The following is a 15,748-nucleotide window of genomic DNA, read 5'->3' on the forward strand; positions in this document are numbered from 1 at the left end:
ATCCAAAGCTCTTTTAATGACACCCAAGTGGCAGCAGTGACAGAGTGCTGTTCCTGTAAAAAAACTTTATGGAATTGCATAAAACACCTTTTCAGTAGTTTGTTAACTTTTTTTTCAAGAAACAGCACTTTGTCACTGCTGCCACTTGGGTGTCATTACAAGAGCTTTGGATACTAGACAGCGGTGCCAATCCTTTCATTTGATATTGGACTGACTGAGTCAAACATCTGAAACAAGTATCCAGCTAATTCAATCTGACTTGTTTCAAATCATCAGTTTTAGATTATTCTTGATAGGTTTTTGCTGAAAGTATCAGATAAGTGGAAAAAGTGACAGGCAACCACTATAATTGAAAAATGATTAATCCATATGCTTCTCATTGTACTTTCATCTTCAAACCTAGAAAGCAGAGATGGCGATTTTTCTTTTTTCTCCATTCATACATTGAATCAGGTATTATTTACTATGTTTGTCTTTGGTGTGTTGAATAATGTTTTGCTTAAAGAGAACCAGAGATGAAACACCCTCATGTATTTTATCATAGACATCAGTGGGAATATGACAGCAAACACCTACCCTGCTTTTATTTTCTTCCTTCTCTGCTCAATTACTCTGTTAGCAGCTGCGATAAGAAACCATGACTGAGCCTTCAGTCAAGGTTTGACCTGGAATCAGATTAGCTGAGTACGTCTGCTGTGAATTCATTACAAGCCCTCCTCTCCTGGCTCTGCCTTCCTGCTTTGCATACAAAGCATGAGGGAGGGCTGTGATGAGAAGGGAGTGTTTGCTGTTGCCTAAGGCTTGTAATGACTTCACAGCAGGCGGACTCAGCTAATCTGATTCCAGGTCAAACCTTGATTGAAGGCTCAGTCATGGTTTCTTATCGCAGCTGATAACAGAGTCATTGAGCTGAGAAGAAAGAAACTAAAAGCAGGGTAGGTGTTTAGTGTCATATTCCCACTGATGTTTATGATCAAATACATGAGCGTGCTTCATCTCTGGTTCTCTTTAAACCTTACATCTTAGTTAGACTACATTGTTTGTGGAATTGTAATGAACGGGTGAATTCTTCAATATTTTACACAACAGTGCACGAACTTTGATTACATCTTACAGCGTTGCTCGTGATTATCATTTGAAATGTCAAATTGTAGAGTAAAGAGTGTAAAGCCACATACACACATCAGACCATAGTCTTTTGAAAATGAAAGATAACAGACCAATTTTACCCCCTTCCATATAGTATGAGAGCCCTACCTACAGAGTCTATTCTATGGATCTGAACTCCCCATCAGACAGAAATCTTTGCAAGATGCTGCACACAAAGATGCTGTACACATTCAAAAAATCAGTCTCTGCAAAAGATCTGTTCCTGCAAAAGATTCGTTCCTGCAAAATGCATTCATAGTCTATGAGATCTGCAGATCCTAATACACACCTTGTTTAACAGACATTCATATGCAGATCAGATCCATCAGGATGGATTTTCAGATCTGCTGATGATTGTCTGATCTGCAGATGAATGTCAGTTAAACAAGGTGTGTATGATGATCTGTAGATCTCATAGACTATGAATGCAATTTGCAGGAAGGGATCTTTGGCAGGAACAGTTCTTTTGCAGAGACTGATCTTTTGTGTCAGTACAGCATCTGTGTGTGCAGCATCTTGCAAACATTTTTTTTCTGATGGGGAGTTCAGCTCCATAGAAAAGACTGTGAAGGTATGGCTCTCATTATACATGAAAGGGGGTACAATTGGTCTGTGATCTTTCATTTTTTAAAGACTATGGTCTGATGTGTGTATGAGCCTTAAGGTTGAAAGATTGGCTTTAAGTTATGGAAGTGTGTTCACTATGTTAAAGAAGCTGCTGTCACCAGAGTGGAAGCAAACCATCTTGATTAACTCACAGGTATTTGAAAAGAATAGTTATTAATTGTTTTTGACAACTTTAAGAAAAAATCCAACCTATGAAAGGAAAGTATATACATAATCCATAATACTTGCGGCATCCTCCCGCCCATGACAGCCATCCTGCGCCATCGCAAAAGCTGCGGAGGCTCCTGGTCTTATGCCCTGGTGCAGTAGACCTCACCAGGTCAGATTTCGTGTCAGGCACTTTGGTGCTCCATCACGCAGGGGAATTTGCTGCGACTTACATATTCAGGCCTGTTGTGTGCATGGTTTAGGAACCTGTGCTTTACAGTCCTGATGATGTCTGGTGTACCACGTAACACTAGCGGTTGAGTGCGGAAGACGACGAACACATATAGACCTTTAAAGTATGGCTGCACAAATGGCGAAACCAAGATCCTACTCAGCAGTGGCAAGGGCACAGGACGCCCTTTTTAGTGGCTGTAGGAAGCCACAAGTATATTGTGTTATGTACATACTTTCTTTAACAGCTTAGACTCTCACTTAAAGTTACGCCAATTCTACATGGTTAATAAAAACTATGCCCATCAATGTACAGCATGAAGTAAGTGTGTAAAGAAGTTCTGCTTATCATTTTTCATATTTTGACCACATGGGCATAAGTTGTCAAAAATAACATTGGTAGGTAAATAGGCAGTATTTCTTGTGTCAGATTTATTTTCTCTGTTATGAAGGAATATTTTTACTTGTGCACAGAGTTATGTACCACAAATATGTTAACCTGAAAAACAGAATTCTATACTCTTTTTTTTCCCTCTGTACCTCAAAATAAAGTTATGAAAGTGTTATGGAAAGTAAACAAATGCTTTCTCAGCATACATAGTGTTATAAATCTAGGATACACAATGAAATAACTGTACATAATATCAATCAACCATAGCCAATAGTCTTATTAAACAATTCTAACAGTGATACATAAAGGCACCTTATCACTTACAGGAACAAATGTGATAAAACAATTTTCAAACCCAATTTCTTAACATAGAACTTTTTCTTATAATGTCTATCTAACCATACACTAATTAGTTGTATGTACTTTCACGTGTCTCCTGTTTTCATAAATGTTTGCCTTGCTTTTGGAGACACTAATGGGACTTAAAGAGAACCAGAGATGAAGCACCCTCATGTATTTTATCATAAACATCAGTGGGATTATGACAGTAAACACCTACCCTGCTTTTAGTTTCTTTCTTCTCCGGTCAATTACTCTGTTAGCAGCTGCGATAAGAAACCATGACTGAGCCTTCAGTCAATGTTTGACCTGGAATCATCATAGCTGAGTCCGCCTGCTGTGAAGTCATTACAAGCCCTCCTCTCCTGGCTCTGCCTTCCTGCTTTGCATACACAGCATCAGGGAGGGCTGTGATGAGAAGGGAGTGTTTGCTGTTGCCTAAGGCTTGTAATGACTTCACAGCAGGCGGACTCAGCTAATCTGATTCCAGGTCAAACCTTGATTGAAGGCTCAGTCATGGTTTCTTATCGCAGCTGATAACAGAGTCATTGAGCCGAGAAGAAAGAAACTAAAAGCAGGGTAGGTGTTTAGTGTCATATTCCCATTGATGTTTATGATCAAATACATGAGCGTGCTTCATCTCTGCTTGTCTTTAAGTTGAATAGTAATGAGAGTTATGTTGATCATAGTCTGCCGTATAGATTTCTTTCTGATCAATGCTAGTTGAATGGCTATCCTGATGATCCTCTTATTCCCATTAGATTGGTTCAGTCTTCAGCATGTGTATAGACTTTATTCTCCCCAAATAAAAAAAAATTTGTGAACAGTTATTTGTATTTATTATTCTTTCACCAACAAAATTGGATTCCCTCACATTCCTCTGCTAGTGAACTGGCGCTAACTGTACCTAACTATTTAATTTTATCCATCCGTTAATTTGTTTCTTCATGAAAAAAAGTGGAGGGGTGTTGAGAAAAGTAAATCAATGTTATGTAATCAGTAGAGACTGCTGTATAATACTATGCAACTTACATTCACCAAAATCTTAATGGGTACTCAAAGTACCCATGTGGTCGGTATAATACGAAAGTAATGCATATTTTTATTTTGAACCCAATCCCTGAATATGTTGGTTTTAGAATAAAAATTATTATAATAAACTGTTTTAAAACTATTAGTTTTTGAAGAGAATATAGCTTATGGACAGATTACAGCGTTAGTAATAAAATGGACAATTTTTATGCGCATAAGTGCTCTGTATCTGTAGCCAATGTAAGTGTTTCATAAACTTTCAACATTGGCCTTGTGTTATAATGAGAACAGAACAACGGCTAATAAAATAGGCCTGTACGGACGGTTTACATGGTGTATTGGACTCATGAGAGGGTATGTTTCGTTCTTATTAAGTTTTCTTTGAAGAGAGGAGTGTTAATTACATTTTGAATAAGATTGTTGTACAGACTGTACAACAATCTTTAGTCTATGTAGATTAATCACCCTTTCATTAAAGGAAAGGTACAAGGCACATAAAAAAAACATAATTACTTGTCCGGTGCTTCTACCAGTCCCTTTTTATCCATCCTGTGCCCTCGTACACACTCACAGCTGTTCAATTCCCCCCCCCCCTGGCAGCTATCTGACCTTGAAGGTAAGGGCCGCATTGCTTCATGTTGTATGCATTCCTGCTACTGCAGTAACATCTTCACATACATTGTTATGCTTTAATTGTGCATTGCCTAAATGTTTGTTCCAACACCAACTGGAATGCGAAAAAATGAATCCAATGCGACCATGACCACAGAAGTCAGAAAGTTGACAGCAGGGGAATGGAGCATCCGTCAGTGACTACGAGGGCACACAATGACTGTATGGGGCTGTTAGAAGCCACAGGTAAATTTATATATATATTATTTTTTTTTACTTTAACCCTCCCTTTAACATTTATTATGACTATTTTCTAGGAATGTGTGTGGTGTATATGTGCCGTTACATGGGAATGCGTTGCAAATAAAATTATGACACTATATAACAACACATTGTATTTGGAGAAAACACACGATTGTTCTTAGCAACCTAAATTGTAATGTACTTTATCACTTTGAGAAATGTAAAGTAAAGCAAAAATAAAATTTGGGGCCTAACTTTGTGAATCGGAGCTGCTGTAATGCTTGCGATGTTTCTTCCTGTGTTTTTTTTTCTTTTGGTTCATAGCTTTCATTTCTGAAAGCATCCCTTTTTGGTTTTCCAGCATTTGCTGTTGACCTTGAGACATGGTAGTTAGTAATTGCAGTGTACTTTGTTGGATTTCAAGAAATTTGCGAGTTACATCAATTTCACTACTCTCACTTCGTTTAGGTAGAACTGCTGTAAAACTGTCACATTGAGGTTTGTAATTTTGTGCCACAGTGGAAATTTGTTGTTTCTTTGGAGTACTATTGGCAGTACTTAATTCCAAAGTTTGCTGGACTGACCAGTTATCTGCTATGCCTAGAGTGACACTAAAATTTGGTGAGACGTCTAATTCTGAAATGTTGGATTGGTTATCACTCTCCAAATCAGAATTTCTATTTACTTGGTCACAACGAGAAACAAGGTGATGCCTGCTTTCAAAAAAGGGAGTTTCCTCTAAATTAGAGTGCCTCTCAAGTGGTTTGAAAGGCACAACTTGTACATGTGAAGAACCCTTTTGTTTTTTCTGTGGTGATACAAAAACTGTACAATTGGTAAAACAGCCACCTTCATCTTGGTTCAGTTCTGCAGTACCAATAAATTTTCTGCTTTTCATATGCTTAGCAAGTCCTATGTCAGTTTCATGCCTACGATCAGCAATGTTACTCGATGCTACTCGACACCTATTCGGTCTGTCTGGAATACTATCATTTCTACGTTGGCCTCTTGGCTCTACAAAAGTTTCCTGATTGTACATCTCTGTTATGTGACTAATATTTTCATTTCTACGTAGGCCTCTTGGCTCTACAACAGTTTCCTGATTGGCCATCTCGGTTATGTGACTAATATTTTCATTTCGACGCTGGCTACTTGGCTCCAGCGAAATTTCCTGAGTGTCCATCTCGTTCATGTGAGTAATATTTTCATTTGTACGCTGCCTACTTGGCTCTACCAAAATGTCCTGAGTGTCCATCTCGTATATGTGACCATTGTTTTCTTTTCTACGTTGGCTACTTTGTTCTACAACATTTTCAGAATAGTCCATCTCGTTGAGGATGTCTACATTATGCTGCTGTTGATGGTCAGGTGAACAAACAAAGTCATTCAACCTCTGATTTTGTGTATCCTTACCACATATCAATGTCGATGCTTCACTTTGTACTGTACCATTTTGTTGTTGTGGAGGAAGTACTTTTTCTGTAGTAGTATTTGGTGTTGTTGCTTTCTCTTTCTGTACATCTTGTACTTTTCTTTTTCGGTACGGTTTTTTCACTGTAAATTTATGAAAATTATAATGTTATCTACATTGATTACTAATTAGGTTCATTTCAAAACAATCTATTGGAAGAATGTACCTGTGTACATTTCATACAAAAAATGTTCACACATCTTTTAATGTACATAATTGTATTCTGTGCCTTTAAAAGTATGGATTTATAAAAGTTGAAGGATAGTAACATAACCAAACAATGAGCAACAACTGAAATTATTGCATATTGCCTGTTTTTCAAAGTATACACCGTTTTGAAATTATTAATGGTTGAGCACTGTTAGTATTATGTACCTCTTGTACTTGAGCAAGAGAATGCCGAGAGTGTACATATCAGTAAGTAAAGCAAAAGGTGTATACTTTGGAAAATCTTCATTATTGCATATGCATAGTAGTTTAACACTGTTTGTGTATGTACTACACTTCAACATGTATTAATGCATAGTCTGGAGACTTTCGGCATAACTCCTTAATTTTCATCATCTTTAAATTAAAGAAAATATTTCCAATGAGACGGTACGTACAAAATGTCGGTGTACAATGGATTGAAATTATACTTGTGATAAATAATTACTCTAAACGACACTTGGTAAGTGAAAATGAAAGAAAATGCAATTCGACACATCCCGCCTATGTGCCGTAGTCAATATTCTCTTATTTTTTAGTAACTGTACGCTACCTTAGAATCTAAATTGCAAAATATGTCCAAAATTGAAAAATATATTGATGCTGCAATGAAAAGACTTTAACGCCTATGTTTGTATTGTTGAAATAAACAGTAGACAGTGTGCACCATACAGCTGTATAGCACTTTACCTTGTAATAAAGTCCAGGGCCTGTCAAAGTTTAAGATAACCAGAGATGGAGCACCCTCATGTATTGTATCCTGAATATCAGTGATAATATGAGAGTAAACACCTACCCTTTTTTTTTTTTTTTTTGCATGCTCAATTACTGGGATTATGAGTTGGGAAACTAAAGCATGACAGACCGTTCAGTTAAGGTGTGACCTGGAATCAGATTAGCAGAGTCCGTCTGCTGTGAAGTCATTACAAGCCATACTCTCCAGGCCTTCCTGCTTTGAATACACAGAATCACAGACGGCTGTCATAAGAAGGGAGTGGTTACTGTTGCCTAGGGCTTGCAAACACTTCACAGCTGACGGACTCAGCTAATCTGATTCCAGGCCACACCTTGACTGTAGTCTCAGTAATGGTTTCTTTTCTCAACTGCTAAACTAGTAATTGAGCATGGAAGAAAGAAAATAAAAGCAGGGTAGGTATTTACTCTCATAGTAACACTCACATTTAGGATACAATACATGAGGGTGCTCCATCTATGGTATTCTTTCACCTTACCCCATGAATTAGAAGGAAAACATTTTGCTATTGTACATTGTTTGGAGTTAGCAAAAATTTGTAACTACTGTCCGAAGTGAATAATTGACAAATTTAACATGTTATGGAATTATATAAGTTGTTATCTTCCTTTGTCATGGATCTAAGTAATTGTGTATGGGCAATAAATGTCTTAGATAAAAGAAGTAATGAAACAACGTTCAAGTACTGGATAATCAAATTGAGAGGGGTAATACTCTGGATCATATTGATGACTGTCCATACCTATATCCCCTACAAAGTACAAATAAATATTTCTGATAGTCAGACACTGTGTACACAAAACATGTAAAATCATGAACAATAATCAAAAAGGTGTGATTGTGTTACAATGAAATACTCTGACCTATTCTTATTCCGATTCGTGGATGGGCAATAACTGTCCTTTTAACCAACTTTTCCCATTCATTGTAGTAGATCTCTTCTCCGTCTGATTCTTCCTTCATCATTGCCTTCACCTGACGTCTACAATCTTGGAAGCGGCGTCGGCATGTTAATCCGGTACGTGGTCTCCTTTTTATTTCTGAAACCTTTGTATTTAATTTATAAAAAAACATATTAAAATTTTACTGAATGTCATTTTTAATAAAAATGTATCTTCACTTTTTTACTATACAGTAATGACAAACTACATCGAAGAAGCGGCAAAGTGAAGCCATTTTTGAGCAGTCTAGCAAACATGCAAGAACAGGACTTTAGACGAGGGTTCAAAATACAGACGACCTATTGCACAGATGGAGGTTAAAGGTCAAGCTCTTGGTAATACACAGGGTCCAACAAGTATCATTAGCCACATCAGCAAGGTTTGAAAACCTCGATACTGAAAGTTTAACGGAAACACACAAAAAAAAGGCTTTTGGTCTTTTAGAGCAGTGTTTATGAAAACTACCATCAGGGCACACCAACAGTGCATGCTTAGCAGAAAACCCCAAACATGCACAGGTGAGGTAATTAGTGACTCAGCAGAGCTGATTAAGTACCTCTCCGGACTTCCACAAAACATGCACTGTTGGTGTGACCTGAGGATAGTGCAGCGAAACACTGATTTACAGACTTCGGTGGTCTTTCCTGGTACCCTAATGACACAGTTGGATCTACCCAAAGCAAAATTTTTTAACATTTTCTACATACTACTTTGTCAACCAAAGTAGGATTTGCAAATATTCAGTCAGCACATAGCTACTGAAGAAGGGTGGCACTATACTGCGCCTGCGCAGACAGGCTATCCTGCATGATAACTCATGTGCAGTATAGAGCCATACAGAGTATAGAGACCAATAAGACCGCTATACATTCTTTTTGACTAGACCCATGTGAAGGAGAAAGTCCCCAAAAAGGTTACGTTCGGAAACTTGGAGTGGTTTACGACAAAAATGGCAGATTCTGAGATTGGCAGTTGCGTATTGTGTGGCATAACGGTTGGTCTCAGCCACAATTAAGTAGTAGAGACCAACAGTGTTTAGAAAAAAAAATGGGAGGGTGAGGGTTAGTCCGGGTGATCTGAAGCCTGCAGGGGGCAGATTAGGGCCTGATCTGATGGGTAGTTGTGCTGGGGGGTGACATGATGTGATTGATAGGTGTTTACTCGGTGATTACAGGGAAAAAACAGATGTCTATAATGCACTGGTGAATTAATAAGGGGGGGGCGGCTGTGTTTAATCTGAGCATGTGGGGGTGGTGATTGGCTGCCCGCAAGGGACAGATTAGGGTGTGATTTGATGGGTAGCAGTGACTGGTGGTGACAGGGAGTGATTGACAGGTGATTATAGGGGATGATAGATTTGTGTAGTACACAGGGGTGTAGGGTCTGGGGAGAATCAGAGGGGTTGGGGGGTGATCAGGAGCCCTCAGGGGGCAAGTTAGGGACCAAAAAAAAAATTGCATTGAAAGATAGTGACTGGGAGTGATTGATGGGTGTGTACGGGGGTGATTGGGTGCAAACAGGAGTCTGAGGGGTGGGCAGGGGGGGGTCTGAGGGGTGCTGTGGGCAATCAGGGGGAGGGGGAGATAGATCACTGTGTTTGGGAGCACATGGGGTTGGTGCAGGCTGCACTGGTGGTCCCTCGGACACTGGGACCACCAGGGCAGGAGGCAACCTGGATGACAGAGGCACAAACATGTGGGTAGACTGATCACCATATTAAAATTTTTAGTGAAAGTGTAATAACACAATACAACATTAGGAGCATATGGATAACATAACATCATCAGTCAATAGCAAAACATAAACAGATTGATTTACAATAATTGAATATTTCACAAAACAACATACATCTATTTTACCTTTTTTGCAATATAGACCCAGTCCTCCTCTTTACGTTTCCGTGCTACTTGGTGTTTGTCTCTCTTCATTAGGGTGGAGTACTGAGCGCAAACCATCCGACACAAAAAAACATTTTCTGCCATTGTGAATCTTTGATTCCTGTTTACTTTGCCAGGCGTTTGGCAACTACTGCTTTCACCACTTACTTCTTCACTATTGCCAGGTTGGGTGGTATTTGTATTAGGTACATCATTTAGATTCTCAAAGTCCTCTTCCACACTTCGATGAGCAGTTAAATGGTTGTCATTTGAGTAATCAGAATTACCCCCTTCACTATTATTTTCTAAATTGGAAGAACTTGATGATACGTCACCTTCTACATCAGTATATTCTTCTTCTTCTTCTTCTTCTTCTTCATTGTCCTCATCATCATGTTCCTCATCCATCTCAGATCCTTCTTCATCTACATTCATATCTCCAACACCCCTGTTTTCATTTTCTACTTCATCTCCATATTCTTCTCCATTTTCAGTATGCTGATTTTGGTCCTCATCATCATCACTCACAAATCCATTTCTACCTTCCTCATCTTCCACAGATGACTGTCCATCTTCCTCATGCTCCACAGGCTCATACTCATTGTCAGCATGTTTCAGCCTATCATTGTTTTCCTCTCTCTCCTTTTTTCCTCGAATCTCGTCTTCCTTACTCTGCTCAGATCCATCTCTAACTACATACTGCAACACAGTGCCTTGTTCATTTACATCCTCATGTTCATGTACCTTATTTGAACCTTGTACTTTGTTTATATTTTCATTTCTATGTTCATTATGCTGATTTTCATCTTGCTCTTTATCATCTCCCACACATCCATTTATACCTTCTTCATCCTCAGCAGCTGACTTTCCACTTTTGTCACAGAGTACACTATTATCATGCTCATTGTCCTTTTCCTCCTCCTTTTTATCCTGCATTTTATTTTTTGGCCCAACAGATCCATCTCTAACTTCAACATCCACCACAGTACTTTGGTCATGTACATTTTCACCTTCATTATCATGTATATCACAATCAGCCACTTGTTTCTCATTGTCAATAGCTCTCTCATTTTCTTTCTCAACATTAGGAACCTCCTTGTTGTGCATTCTATGTGCATGTATTTTTTTCTTACATTTTTCAATTATTTCTTCTTCTGGAACAGAAAGCGTTTCTTTATCTGGCTTCTCACTATCCATCTCCTTATCCTTTTCAGCGTCTGATATATAATCCTCATCAATGTGCAGTGTAAAGCTGTGATCAGAATCGTACTCTAAAGAAGTATTTTTTTCTTCAAATGTTGGATATTTCAAATCTATTTCTGCCCTATAATTTCCCTCATCTAAATCGATATCTGAAGGCCTATTTCCAACTTCACAAATATCATCATTGCATGGCTCTATGTACGCATGGCGTGTAACAGTACAACCCTTCACAGTACTGGCTTCTTCATACACTTGCACAAATGGGTGTCCCAACGTTTGGTGGTCTATTGGTATCAACATTAAAGTTACCATCTCTTCCTCGTCATCCGCATGTTCACTTTCTAACTGCTGCGTCACAGGTTTCTTTGCGGTATACGATACCTCCCCGCCGTCATTATGTACATTTTCAACCACCGGGACAGTATTTAACTTGAATCTTGTCTTACTTTTTTTTGTACACCGAGGTGTAGGCCTGGAGTCCACACAATTTTTGCAGTTCCGCGGCCTTAGAATCCTGGTGGGACGTACGCTTCGGCTCGACATTGCTGGGAAGAAGCTGCGTCACCAAAGAGATCTCGCAAGGGGCCCGCCTTTCCTCATCCCCTGAAAGTCACGTGGACGTCAGTTACGCAGTGACGTAATCCCGCGGTACCTAATCTTAAAGAGAAGCGCGGAGAGAGCTATGTGCGCATGAGCAAAATCCTGAACTCGAGCGCAGAGAAAACTATGTGCGCATGAGCTAAATCCAAAAATCGTTCTGGCGGGCTTTCTCTTAGTTCACGCGGGCAATCGCGGAACATGTTTGTGTGTACGTAATACATAAAATGGACCAATAGGAGGAATACAGGAAATTTAATATATGTACATGCACCAATCACATAACTGCCCTATGATTGACAATTTTCTCAGCTTATAGGCTTACCTACAATTTTAATAAAAACACTTTTCCCTTTGCACTGCATCGCATTCAGTTTTGTTTTATAGAAAAAGCACAGCTGAATACAGAGCTTTATCTACTGCATATATTGTGAGTATAAGATTCATTTTATAAATTATTTATAATTTTGCAATATGTACTTATAAGAAATCTAGATTACTAAACAGGGTTAAAAATTAAATATAGAGAGAGAGAGATGTACAAAAAATACATAGAGCAATATATATATATATAGAGAGAGAGAGAGAGAGAGAGAGAAAGAAAGAGTTTTCAAAAAAAATTAATGGAGCAATCAATATACATATATATATATATATATATATGTATATATAAACTACCAACTGTCTCTCTTTAGGAGGGACGGTCCCTCATTATGAGCCCTGTCCCTCTTTCCTCTTCATTTGTCCCTCTTTCATGACTTTCCTGTCCCTCTTTTTATTTCAATCTACATATCTCTCTACTATAAAATGTTTTTTATTGACTATAAAGTTTATTCTCAACCTTTATATTGATATATTACCAATGTAATAAATATGAATCTGATGAATAAATGTTTCAGGATAGCAAGTACCAGTGTGCTTTGATTTATAAAAAAAATTAATTTCACTAATGAAATCTTCACTGTATAATTTACTAGGAGTGTGATGGGTGCGTGATGAGGGGTGTGGGAGGGGCTTTGCTTGAGTGTCCCTCTTTGTCATTTCAAAAAGTTGGAAGGTGTGTGTGTGTGTGTGTGTGTGTGAGTGTGTGTGTCAGTGTGAGTGTGTGTGTGAGCGATTGAGTGTCTGTGAGTGTGTGTGAGTGAGTGTGTGTCTGTGTGTGAGTGTGAGTGTGTGTCTGTGTGTGTGTGTTGTGAGTGAGTGACTGTGTGTGTAAGAGAGGGATGTAGTAATGAACATCAGTGATATTGCCGCGTTGTTGAAAACCATGACCACCTTTTCAATCCCCGCCACTCTTAGGCCACATACACACATCGGACCATAGTCTTTTGAAACTGAAAGATCACAGACCAATCTTACCACCCTTCATGAAGTATGAGAGCCATACCTTCACAGTCTTTTCTATGGAGCTGAACTCCACATCAGACAGAAATCTTTGCAAGATGCTGAACACGCAGATGCTGTACAGACACAAAAGATCAGTAGCTGCAAAAGATCTGTTCCTGCCAAAAATCCATTCCTGCAAATTGCAATGATAGTCTATGAGATCTGCAGATCATAATACACACATGATTTAACTGACATTCATCTGCTGATCAGATCCACCAGGATGGATTTTCAGATCTGCGGATGATTGCTTGATCTGCAGATGAATGTCAGTTAAATCATGTGTGTATGATGATCTGCAGATCTCATTGACTATCATTACAATTTGCAGGAATGGATTTTTGGCAGGAACAGATCTTTTGCAGATACTGATCTTTTGTGTCTGTACCGCATCTGTGTGTGCAGCATCTTGCAAAGCTTTTTTTCTGATGGTGAGTTCACTTCCATAGAATTGACTGTGTAGAGTATGGCTCTCATACTACATGAAGGGTGGTAAGATTGGTCTGTGATCTTTCAGTTTCCAAAGTCTATAGTCTGATGTGTGTATGAGCCTTTACAACCAGGGTGCATCGCTTGTCTGTTTCAGCCACACATAGACTCAGGGCATCGCTTGTCTGTTTCAGCCACACATAGACTCAGGGCTACACAAATTTCACGCCCAGCAACAGAAAGTTTATTTGTTAAGTAGGCGCTGCAGCTGACCTGTGGGTCGGCCGACATCAGAAAGCACGGTACTCTCCGTTGATTGACTTAGATTTTTTTTGGGGGGGTTGCACCTTGGGACCCCTCAGTGTACTTCACCTCTACTGATTAATTCACACGTTGTCTGTTAAGAATACTATATTGTTAGCGCTCAGACCTTTGTAAGCTGTAATCATTTGTGAAAAACATACCAATTGTATTTATCTTAGTATGACTCTTTGCCTGCTTTCACTGTTCTCTATGACTTCCGAATCTGTGCTTCTGTCTAAAGATGTTTACGACCTCTGCATGAATTTAACGTTTCTCAGCAATTCAGATCTCAGTAATGGTGATCTGCTCTATCACCACTAATATAGATACTATATCTGATTATTAGTTGATCTGCAGAATAACCATGCAGAATAAACAATAATGCAAATATAGTGGAAACAATGGAATAGGCCTGACGTTTATTCTATGTGTGTGGACTGATTGGTGCAGACACCAGAACTCTGAGGATTCCCTGGCCGGACTCCCAGGCAGGACAGCTCAGCTGATAACCTCCGGATTAACCTCACCAGTGGCAATCGGACCACTTGTGAGTGAAAGTCAGACAGGCAAAGAGTTGTCAAGACACGGGCAAATACAGTACAAAATCAGAAGACAGTAATCAGATTTACAAACAGGCAGTAGGTCGGCAGAAATGTAACATAGTAAGGTAAAGAATCAACAAGCAGGCTAAGAGTAAAGATCAGACCGGGTTCAGCAATGGTATCAGATAGACAAGGCACAGAATCAGAGGGTGAGAGGATAGTCATGAACGAGCAGTAAGTCAAACACAGATAAATAAAATTGATATGTTATTTACTACTGATTCCAGCTATCAAAGGACTGAGTGCTAACACAAAGTATTTACGACAACAGACAGATTGTTTTAGAACTATCGCAACAACAGTTGTCACCTTCTCTCCCAGCTTTTTGACAAATGTTTCGTAGCCCAATTCAACCTTCTTCAAGGCTACAATTTACTCTATGTGATCCTTAGACAGCTCTTTGGTCTTTTACATGTTACAGAGTTTGGAGTCTGCTTGATTGATTTATTGATTGATCGATCGATTGATTGATTGTGTGGACAGTTGTCTTTTACAAATTTGACTATTTAAGACAGGTGTACTTAATGAGGTTGACTAATTGAGTTGAAGTGTCTAACCACTCTGTAGGAGACAGAAATTAAATGGTTGTTTTGGGTTTAAACACTTATCGGACTAAATGAAATGCAAATCACTTGCTATATATTATTTGAAGTTATTTTGCCAATTTTGCTTTTGATGTTCTATCTGCCACTGTTAAATTAAAACTACCATTGTAATGATACTGTTCTTAGAACTTTCGTTTTTTAGTCATTATTCAAATTTGCAAAATCATTGAGGGGTCAGATAATTATTTCCTCAACTGTACTTACTATAGGTAGCCTGATATTGGTCCTGCGGCATTATAGACCATTAACCAGTTCACCCCCAAGGGTTTTTACTCTAACGGACCAGAGCAATTTTCACTTGTCAGTGCTCCTCCCTTTTATTCCCTAATAACTTTATTACTACTTATCACAAGAAAATGATCTATACCTCGTTTTTTTCACCACCAATTAGGCTTTCTGTGGGTAGTACATTTTGCTAAGAATTTTTTTATTCTAAATGCATTTTAATGAGAAAAAAACAAAAAAATAGAAAAAAAATTATTATTTCTCAGTTTTCAGCCATTATAGTTTTAAAATTAAACATTCTCCTGTGGATAAAACAAACACATTGTATTTGCCCAGTTGTCCCGATTATTAAACCATTTAAATTATGTCCCTATCAC

General features: G+C 38.6%; 1 protein-coding gene across 1 annotated transcript in view; it reads right to left on the bottom strand.

Annotated features, from left to right (window-relative positions):
• The window catches only part of LOC137522228 (uncharacterized), an 85,939-nt gene that overhangs the window by 37,448 nt on the left and 32,743 nt on the right, over nucleotides 1–15,748 (bottom strand). Inside the window, exons 2-3 of the mRNA XM_068242261.1 lie at nucleotides 8,067–8,250; nucleotides 6,185–6,325 (exon numbers count right to left, since the gene is read on the bottom strand). Coding sequence (XP_068098362.1) covers nucleotides 6,185–6,325; nucleotides 8,067–8,169 — 244 coding nt within the window. The 5' untranslated portion in view covers nucleotides 8,170–8,250. The remainder of the gene's footprint in view (nucleotides 1–6,184; nucleotides 6,326–8,066; nucleotides 8,251–15,748) is intronic.

This window comes from Hyperolius riggenbachi, chromosome 6, assembly GCF_040937935.1.
Source record: "Hyperolius riggenbachi isolate aHypRig1 chromosome 6, aHypRig1.pri, whole genome shotgun sequence".
In the NCBI taxonomy this organism is placed as follows: Eukaryota; Metazoa; Chordata; class Amphibia; order Anura; family Hyperoliidae; genus Hyperolius; species Hyperolius riggenbachi.